General features: G+C 38.5%; 1 protein-coding gene across 2 annotated transcripts; it reads right to left on the bottom strand.

The window, feature by feature from the left end:
• Nucleotides 1–1,395: 1,395 nt before the first annotated feature.
• On the bottom strand, nt 1,396–10,421 carry PSMA1 (proteasome subunit alpha 1). 2 transcript variants are annotated; one of them, XM_009288791.2, is made up of 10 exons: nt 10,392–10,421; nt 10,158–10,250; nt 7,386–7,487; nt 6,785–6,888; nt 5,849–5,937; nt 5,070–5,140; nt 3,999–4,128; nt 3,238–3,317; nt 2,241–2,345; nt 1,396–1,755 (listed from the first exon to the last, which is right to left on the bottom strand). In XM_009288791.2, the coding sequence occupies exons 3-10, from the start codon at nt 7,458–7,460 to the stop codon at nt 1,699–1,701; spliced, it is 711 nt and encodes a 236-aa protein (XP_009287066.1). In that variant the 5' UTR covers nt 7,461–7,487; nt 10,158–10,250; nt 10,392–10,421; the 3' UTR covers nt 1,396–1,698. The 2 variants fall into 2 exon arrangements, with proteins under 2 accessions (XP_009287066.1, XP_009287064.1); XM_009288789.1 differs by lacking the exons at nt 10,158–10,250; nt 10,392–10,421 and having other exon boundaries at nt 7,386–7,514.
• Nucleotides 10,422–10,774: the final 353 nt, after the last annotated feature.

Raw genomic sequence — 10,774 nt, 5'->3', positions numbered from 1 at the left:
TTAAAGCCTGTTCAAAACAGCTTTATTAATTATTAATTAAAGACGATGCAAGTTTTTAGTCTCTTTTTTTTTTTTTAAGTAGATTGAGCAGGTTATCAAGCTCCCATGTGAGTTCACCCCGAAAACTTGGTTTTTATCCTTTTCAGCGTATTCGTTAGTGAGAATAATTATAGCAGAATGATCCAAAATGGAAAATGAAAAAAATAACGCTGAACTCGTTTTGCTTAAAATACAGCGTCCCACCCATTTTGCACCTAGGAAGCACGGACTCACCAGGCCTCCCTGCCAGACGTCCCTAAGGAAGTCGCCGTTAGTCCCAAATTTTGCGGCCTTCAGCTCGCGTCCAAACGGGCACTAGGTCTGACCCCTCAGTCAGACCGTGCGGAGCAAGCTGAAGGGACAAAACCCCGGCGAGCCTGTTGATTCAACACAGTATTTAAAGCCTGTTCAAAACAGCACCATGCTTTATTAATTAAAGACGATGCAAGTTTTTAGTCTCTTTTTTTTTTTTTAAGTAGATTGAGCAGGTTATCAAGCTCCCATGTGAGTTCACCCCGAAAACTTGGTTTTTATCCTTTTCAGCGTATTCGTTAGTGAGAATAATTATAGCAGAATGATCCAAAATGGAAAATGAAAAAAATAACGCTGAACTCGTTTTGCTTAAAATACAGCGTCCCACCCATTTTGCACCTAGGAAGCACGGACTCACCAGGCCTCCCTGCCAGACGTCCCTAAGGAAGTCGCCGTTAGTCCCAAATTTTGCGGCCTTCAGCTCGCGTCCAAACGGGCACTAGGTCTGACCCCTCAGTCAGACCGTGCGGAGCAAGCTGAAGGGACAAAACCCCGGCGAGCCTGTTTATTCAGCAGCAACGCAGAGACTCCGTAGCTCAGGGGACCTGCAATGGGAATGTTATGTGCTTCCCTCGTTACTTCAATTTAGGCCATTAGTGAGCTAAAAGCCCTTCGCTACCGCGTGGCTGGCTGACGGCTCTAAAGAAATCAAGTGATTCATTTTGGTTCCACATGAGCCGGGGTTTAATAAAGCAGAGAACTCAAAAAACCGAAACACAAGCTGGTTGGCAGCTTCACGCTTCTTCAGCCTGCAACGTTTCTGGTAAACGCTCATCATCAAAGTCTTTTCAAGCTGAGTTTGAGACGATGACAAGACAACATGGGGAAACACCCTGCATCCTATTTGTTCCACAACTATTTTGTACTTTTGTAGGCATTTTAAAGTCCTCTCAGTCCAACGGTTTCCAAGAGCACCGCATTTATAAACAGTAAGTAAATGCTCACTCTGAGAAATGGTCAGATACGTGACGGCGCCTTGATATGACAGAAGCATTTGAATCGTTGTTTGTTCAGATTAAAAAAAAAAAACAAACCCACAGCAGATTCCAAGAAAGTGATTTATTTTCACTTGTCCTTACAAGTTAAAGCCAGTACGCTTTTCATTAAAAAACAGTATCATGTACTATTTAGAAAATGATTACACCTTTCTTGTCAAAGAAAATACACCCAATTATGACCTCCTGTCTACCTTTTAAGGGTAGGTGGGTTGGTTTCTTTCTTTTTTAAGAGTAATCCTCAGAATGTATTGGCAAAAAATGCATATAGGTGAGGATAAAGTTACCAGCAAATGAAGAAACGTTCCTGTATAATTAGACATACGTTGACACAGAGGAACTCGTCCACCAACTAGTGCTCCATCGGCTCCTCTGCCTTTTCTGCAGGTTCATCAGCAGGTGGAGCAGGCTTAAAGAGAGGAAAAACGTATATATATTATAGGAGGGCAGAAAACAGTATTTGACAAGTCAGCTTTATCCTGCATTGAGCATCACGACTGGTAAATGCAGCTCGTCAGCAAATAGCTTACAAAGTAGTGTTATCCTACGCATGGAACAGGACAGAGTTGGTAATCGGGAGACGAAGGATGCAACAGGCATGAGAAACATATGTAGCCACTTCTGTTGTGAAAACCAGTACTTGATCAAAGATGAGGAAATACGACACTGGAACAGCCTGGCGCCAATTCAGCATAAATTGATTTAATAAGCATCTCAGTCTCCAGCTAAGATTATATGGTTTTCATATAGTAACTTCACATTTTAAAAATCACATTCCTAAAAATCTACTGGAGTAGTAGAGAGTTAAGTGTCGTAAACCTAAACGTGATAGGTCATATATTGCAAAATGCTGTCTTTCAACAAAGCCTATTGATTTATATCGAAACCACACACCTTTCTCTGTGGCCTCTCCTCAAGACCTTCTAGGAATGGTGCTACGTCATCATCATCATAGATGGTAAACTCCATGTCTTTGCCAACAATTCCAATGGAAACATTCTGTTAAGCAAAGTTTTGAAAGAAGTGAGAAACACTTTTCTGCAAATAACTGTGGCTGTACAGCTTTTGCTTGTGAAACAGATGAAAGCGTCCTCCTGTGATAAAGAGACACATTGTGCTGTTTGTGTCTGCTTTAGGAAAAAAGGAAATTTTGAGACTCCCTCTTTGGTAGATTGTACGAGAAAAGGAAAGGGAGGCAGACTGATACCCTACAAAAGCTATCATGTTTCAAAATCTTTTAAGTAAAACCACTTTTCAAGGATTTCAATTTCTTTCAATTTTTTGTTTACTTTTTAATAACATACATGATTTTTCAAAACCACTTATTTTAATCTTATTTTGCATTTTCATTAAAGTTTAGAAAAACAAGGTGGGCTAAGAATAAAAAAAAAAAAATATTAAACATGGAAAAGGGCAGATCAGCCACAAGCAGAACACCAACTAATGGATATCCTTAGAATTTTCTTGTTCAACAGTTCCTCAATTCATTGTCAGAAGTTTCTGAGTAACCAGCATCAAAAAGTTGCAATCAACTGTTTGTACATTACCTTCCCTCACCTCCCAGGTGAATTACTGACTGTGCTTACGATGCAAAGTTGTAATTCTAGTTGCATGTAATGCATCTTAAACACTAATCAAAGTTAAAAATAGAATGAAGCAACCAGGGAAACGATGTCTTATTCAGAGAAAGTATCATTTCTTGTTAAGAAAATTAAATCTGAGATAATTAAGGAAACTGTAGATAAACTGGTGACATGAGATGAAGATGATATTATCTACCAGTATTCAGCTGCCAAATTTCAATGCCAGCCATACTTTATATGAATTTTGTCACAGTAACTTCTAATAACAGTGGCAGTAAAATTTCTTGTTAAGAAAACCTAGCATTTACCTTGGTGGTCAGATCCTGTTCAGCAGGAAGAGTCTCTCTCAGGGCACGCAGTCCATGTTTAACTAGCTCGTTTAGATTACCTTAAAATGAAATCAGAAAGACATTTACAAAATGTATGGTGTTCTCTCTAGACACTCATTTATTTTTCTTCCCATTCCTAGCTGGCAACTAGAAAATCAGCTTGTCTAGCTTGACTTCCAGAACTCCTCTCCCTAGGTATGTCTGGTACTGATCACAGAGTTAGTTATAAAAGTATACCTTGAGAAACCAGCCCTTCCCTACATTTGAGGTCAAATGCGTCTGGTTTTGGCACCTGCCTTGCCTCCACTGCAGCAATAGTCACACTATTGTTTCCCCAAGTAGCCATTCAGTAGCCTCCTCATCACTGTTTCATATAAAAATAAATCCACCATTTTAAATGCACCACCTAAATACTTGCCCTGACATACTATCCCTGCTCCGATACGGGAAGAATTGTTCTTTCCCTGGGTTAAACAGGGCAGAGGCCTTTTACTTTTTTCCTCTGCTTTCCTGAGCACAACTTCTCTTTTCATTAGATGTAATAAGCATCCAGATGTTAGACATGAAGATTTGTGAAATTTTCTCTACAATTTTGTCTTCGTGCAGATTTACACTGATGCCAAACTTGGCTCCTAAAATTTATCTACCTAGCTTACTAAATGCAAAAGAATGAAGCAGTAGCAGAAAATAAACTGCAGAACTGATGAATACCATTGGATAGACAGGGTTTCGTTACTCACAGTCAGTAAATTCAGTCATGTGTCTCTCCAAGTAAGTTCGTGCTGACTGTGAACGAGCACCAATGGACATTGCTTTGCAGTCAAAATAGTTTGCAGAGGGACAAGTCTGGAAGATGTGAGGACCCATATCCTACAGAGAGAAAAAAACCCACAGAACGTAAAACAAATGTATAAATTCATACCAAGTCTGCTGCTGGAACACACGGTATTTTCTAAAACAGTTTTGCTTCATGGTACATTGCATAGCTTACATGTATGCACATACATATATATATTTTATATTGCTTATCATATCACTGTTCTTACACAATTCCTTCAAAGCTACTGTAAAAAAAAAAAGCAATAATCTACAAAAAAAAAAATCTTTCTTTACACTTTGTTCATTAAAATGCAGTTTTTATGGGGGCAGGCTGGCACCAAAAATGTTTCTTTCTCTGTTCCATAAAATGTACTGTGCTTACGTATGCCTCCTACGTCATGGCTTGCAGTAGATATTTTACACGCATTCCATCTTATCTGCACAAAAGTAAAAACCTGCGGTGGATTTAGCCATGCCATGCAAGATTTCAGGCAAGACAACAGTTTCCTTCAACCTTCGTCAAGTCAAAAATCTTGAGGGCAGAGATTCTGTGTGTGTTGCATTAAGCAAACTGTTGTTGCTAAACAAGTAAGCTTTGGATTTCCACATCCATTTTTTGTAAAAGTATTTAAAATAATAGTTTGTAAAGCTCTATAATCAATAGTAAAATAATTACCGTCATCGTGGGATCAATATTTTGATGCCTTAAAACACAAACAAATCTTATTTTTGCAGTATCTCATTTTGCACCTTAAAATAGTTAGTTTTTCATTTTTGCAAATGTACACCTCATAAGTATAGGTAGGATTAGCTATTAATTAACATTTTTTAAAGTTATGTTTTAGTGTAAGATACAGAAAATTATATCCTTATTCAGAGAATTTGGATGAGTCCGCCTCTTCCACCTTCCCCTCTTAACATCTATTTGTTGTATAAAACCGCATTAAGCACACTTCCTTTTAGATCAATAGTAACTAGCGCAGCTTACTTACATCATAACCCGCAATGAGCAGTCCTACGCCATACGGTCTTCTGCCATAACGCTGCGTTGGTATCTGGGTTTCTTAAGTAAGCTAAGGAAACAATCTCAAAATAACATGTTAATTACCTAAAACATTTTCCTAAGCCAAGCAGAGATGCACCGAAATCGTTGTATAGTCTTTGCAAACCTTTTTGCAGGAGTGAAGACTATGTTCAAAAGAAACAGATCTTGCGACTTATTTGGAATACCAACTTCTTTTTCACCAGAAGAAAATTTAGCAATTAACTTTCCCGAAATAACTGAGTGGTGCATTCAACTAAGTATTAGAAACAGTTCACCTAATGCTGCACAGCCTCATTTAATTTCTTATCCCTTTGAACTTTTTCTAGGCACCTGATAACAGAATACACCACCTCCGCTCTGTTCCATGCAGAGATGGAAGTTGCCACAGAAAGAAAACATCTGAGCGAGCAGCTGCAATCCAGTAAACGACCATACTTTGAACAGTGCAGTCATCTTTCCTCCCCCACCTCCAAAGGTATGGGGCTGTGTAACAGAAAAACAGTGCTATGTTAAATGTTGCATAGCACTTTATTGCTTCTCTACCCGTTCAGCGCATATTATAGGATATTCTCTGAAAGAATACACAAGCAGTGTGAATAAAGAAAAATTAACTTCGAATTAACTTTTTTAATTTAATATGACTTTTAAGCTGTGTTATATGAAAATCATTTTATGAACAACTAAAAAGCTATAAAAGTGTTGCAAGTGTAAAAAAAAAAAGGATACTGCTTCCAATTAGTGACACTAGGCGAGAAACTGGAAGAGGTCTATCAAACACAAATCTAGAATCCAGACACTCCTGACGCATGAAATTGCTAGGAGGAAAAAAAGAAAAAAAAAAAAAAAGAAAAAATCAAACCAAGATATAGATGAAAGTCACAATGAGTTTTTGCCTCGATACTTGTCTGTTAAGGTAAGTGTATTTTTGTTTCAGCTCTGCTTGTTGAGAAAAAGGGTCAAAGGCATTATGTAATTTCATTTCATCATAACCTATAATTGTTATTTAGAAAGTTGACCACAGGTTTGAAAGAGTATTATAGTATTTCAGCCGTACAAATGCAAAGAAGGTAGAAGTTCACGCAGGCAACAGACGGATCATCTGGAAAAAAGCCACAGTTAAATGGTAACATTTCTTTGTAACGTTACAGCAATCAAAATTCATTTTACAAATTCTTCCTATGTCTTCTTTGCCTTTTCCTATCAAACTGAGGAACACTCCTCCTCCCGTGTACATTCACCTCATCTGATGAAACTATGTGGCCAGCAGGTAAAAAGCAAACCCCGCTGAAGCCGACACATACAGCAGTGTATGTTTTTAATAACCTTCTTAAATGTGCGTACACAGAAGCAGCTGCTAGAGGGAAATGAGTGATGATGGACTTTCTCAGACTGCTTGGAAACCCCATCACACTGAGAAAACCAGACAGGACTGTCTTACTAGTAACAAAACCAAAGAGCAAAATTTTGGGCCAAGCAAATGAGATTTCTGCCAACTAGTTAAAAATCTGCCAGAATTTCATGCTGAGGTCTTTGGCATAGTACAACAGAGCAGCAACTCAAGACTAATCCTTAGCTGACCATAAAATTTCATTTGCAATAGCCTACAAATGAACTTTCACTCATTATTGCAGAACTGTGTATGTCAACAACTAAAATACTCACCACAAGAGTCTTGCATCAGCAGTAAGTCCAGCAATTGAGATACCAATATGGTTGTCAACGTACAGGATTTTTTTCTGATGAGCTGCCAGCTCAGACTGTGCTCTCTATGCATAAAAGGAGAAAGCTATGTGGCAGACTGAACAGTTTGCCAAGCACCGTGGAGAAATCTGCTAACATTTATAGCAAGAACTGAATATCATCATGAAACAATAAAAAAAATAAATTTATAAACTTGCAAAAGAAGACAAGAAAAGCCTAATTCCACTTCAGTAGGAGACTGTCAGAAAGAAAGAAAGAACAGACACTCACCCAAGCTTTGGGAAAAGAAAGAAATAGTTTTACTACTTAATAACTAATGGGGCGGGGGTGGGGAAGAGGAACGCTTATCTTTTAAGGGGAAAAAAATTCTCATTCATTTCCTTCACCATTTTGTGAAAATCTGCTTGGCAGAGGTACTATAGTTCTATACTGGTACTCAAGCAACAGGAAACTGGGATTGCATTTACATTACACATAGAAGTTCCGACTGTGCAAAACTAATTTGACAAACCAAAACTTTTCTACTAACGTTATTGTCCCAAGAATACAGTTTTGAAGTTACCTTTAAAGCAACCAAAACAGCGTGCGTTTTTGATTTCAGCCCCACAGTAGCTGAGCCTTGTTTCACAGCTTCCATGGCATATTCTATTTGATGAATTCGGCCCTGCAGAAGAGAATCAAAGGTAATCATTCTAAAATCAATCCTCTGTACCAATTTTCAATGGTTCTTGATTTTCAGACCTTTGATTCCCCCGCCCCAACAGGTACACTGACTGCGTAACACAGTGTAAACCTACAACCAACAGACTTCTTCAATTATCTTCTGCAAACCCCTCACCATTAACCCAGATAAATCTGGCCATCTCTCAGCCACTCACTACTGCATACAAAGAAACAGGAAAACTAAAAAGAAAGGGTGAATAATCTTGACATTATTAGAATCTCAAGACTTTTGTCACTGTCTTCAGAAGAATCAGTATTTGACCTAATGTGATTCAAAGACAGAACTTCCGGAACAGCTGAACAGCTGAAGTTGGATGCTTAACTTTTAATCTTGTTTCCTGAAGAAATGAGTCTTATGCAATTGTTGTGTCTCACCATCCATTCCCCAATAACTTCTGAACAAGTTATTAGTCAACTGCAGTAAAGCCTGAAAGAGGAGTAGAGGTCTCAAAGATAATTAAGTCCCCACAAGTTCTGCAAAGGCGGCCAGGAGCTTTGCAGGAAAATAAGACAACATCCTTTTAATGCAACCACTGAGGGCAAAGTAGGTAATTTTATGCACTCTAGTTGGCCAGCCTATGTCAAATAGTCAGCACGTTCACTGCTACTGCACAAGTCCTGGAATTACTAACTGCAGCACACAGTTGCATCCTACCAGTTGTGATGGAGCGGAACGTAGTGCTGTTACAGTGAAACGTACTGGGGGTAATCTACAGGAAGTCACCTTCTGTTAGGTTGCTGGGGGTTTTTTGGTAAAAGGTTATTGATTTGATTTATCTAGAGAAATACAAATCTAGACGCTTAAAATACCCTAATGTTCCATTTCATCCACTAAGTTATAAATGGAATTTCAATAACATAGGACATTTCCTGCCCGAGAGCAGTATGGAATCACTGCGACCTGTCCAACATGTATTTATCGACTTTCATGAATGACTTGCAAGGCTGTAAAAGTGTGAAACCCCTTCTAGCCTTTAATCTCGTATCTCCTTTTCTTTACAACAATATTTAAAAACACCCCTGAATAAAATATGATTATTCTTTGCTCCTGTATTAACAATGCCAATAATTATTACTATAGCATATCACTGCCTCATCTACAGGAATGTATGGAGCAGTAATTGCAGCAGAGTAGCAATTTTAAATGTCTGTTACAAAAGACATCAACACTATTCATATATTCAAGGCAATTTATGAAAAAAAATAGAAATTAGTGTTGTTAATGACTTCACGATATCTACTAAAAGTCTCAAGTGAATGCTATAGTTTTAAAAGTGATTTTTAAAGTAACAGATAGAGTAAAAAATTAAAGTTCCTGATACAGAATCTGCCAGAGAAACACAATCATTAAGAAGGATGATAACAGTTCAAAGCCGTCTACAGTGATCATGGTATTGACTAAAGAACATTCAAATATTCAAGGTTGTCTTCATACAGGACGGAAAGTACGAAACATGCTCTGTTACAACATATGTTGAAAATTTATCTTTCAAACACTACTACTTCACGATGAAGATTCTCAGTAGTAATACAAACCCACAAACTAATGATATATTAACTTTCTACTAATACAATTTGTTATTTACATTATTTGCATTTAAAATAAATCTTTAGTTTTCCTAAATCTAGAAACGAGTCAATTTTCAAGACTCCGATTTTCCATAAGTATCCTATCTTAAAATGTACATACCAACAGAAGAGGCAATATTAAACACCTGAACTGACACCTGCTTTTAAAATTCTAGAATATTTATTTTGAGGTCAACACAACCTGTGTAAGTTTTAGAAGAATACACAATGTGAAACTGATTCAGAGGTAATAAAATTTCAAATCAAGTGCAAATCTCAGTATAATCTTAAGCACAGAGATAGCATGAAGCCTCCCTAACATTTCACAACATGGGGAACTAGGGACACACAGCTGCACAGACTTCATCGTTGAAGCACAATGTAAACTGCATTACAAAATTATATGGCATTTAATCCCTTGCATGCTCTAGCTCTCAATGTTATAAGCTTTACACATGGTATTTATTGAACAGGAATGTTTGTGACCATTTCAATTTAGAAAATTAAGATCTGTGAATTCATACTACAAAAAAATCAGTATCTCAGATTCCATGCTTCAGATTACCATATGGGTACAGTCATTCAAATAGGGGCTTACAAGGCACTAAAAATTGTCTGCACAAAAAGAGGAACGGGTGCTGTCATGCCATACTCGAAGAAGTCAGCATATTCTCACTTAAGCACTAAATACTAACTTTTAATAATTTGATTTTGTTCTGCACAATTTGAATACAGTAAAGCTCTTAATAGAAAAAAAAAAAAGAAAGTTCTTCCCAACTGAAAACTAAATAGTTCCTTTCCAACATTAGCTAGCGAATAAAAGAGAGAACGACCTAGCAGTAGCCTAATATTTGGGAGATTTAAGCTCAGTTTCATGCTTTTTGATACCTTACTTACCAACTTTTTATTATGGGTCTGTAAATTGATCACAGAATCATAGACTGGTTTGGGTTGGAAGGGACCTTTAAAGATCATCTAGCCCAACCCTCAATGATGATGGCATCTATTTTGCATCTCACAGGTACATTCAGAAAACAAGTACCTTAAGTACTTCGAGGTGACAGGGCCCACCTAAGCATCATTCAGGCTCACAGAAGCTTAGAGGTGTACTAATGGCTTTCCGGGAACCTACAGCCTACAAAACAAGAAGGGAGCAGACTGCAGTAAGCTCTAGGCACCTGAATACAATCTACGCTATTGTGATACCAGTGCTGCAAAAGTGAAGAGAAAATAAAAAGCAAGTAAAAAGCCAGTTAGCAAGCTTAGAACATTTTACCTGAGGGCTCCAAACTGTGACATCATTGTCATACTGGTTGCGAAACTAGAATGAACAAAATACAATCCATTAGTATAGCTAATAAGCAGGCAGGCAGCAAGAGCATTCCCGAGTGAAGCTCTGGCCATTTTCTCTACAGGGCCTTTTACGCGCAGTATTTGTTCCCGGCACTGAAACAGAGAACCGTTCTCCGTTAAACTCCTTTTCACGCCGGAGTGCGAGCACACGCTTAACGGGCAGCACCAGCTCGGAGCCACAGAGCAGCGAGCCCACTGCCTCAGCCCCCGACACGAGCAGGGAGAGCATTAAGAGCAGAAGCGCGAGATCCCGGTGCCCGGGCCGGGGAGGGCCGCTGCCTGCCCCGCCCCCCCCCCCCCCGCGCG

This window comes from Aptenodytes forsteri, unplaced genomic scaffold (genome assembly GCF_000699145.1).
Source record: "Aptenodytes forsteri isolate BGI_AS27 unplaced genomic scaffold, ASM69914v1 Scaffold8, whole genome shotgun sequence".
NCBI lineage: Eukaryota > Metazoa > Chordata > Aves > Sphenisciformes > Spheniscidae > Aptenodytes > Aptenodytes forsteri.
The sequence above is the reverse complement of the archived record's forward strand: the minus strand, read 5'-3'. Positions and strand labels throughout refer to the sequence as shown.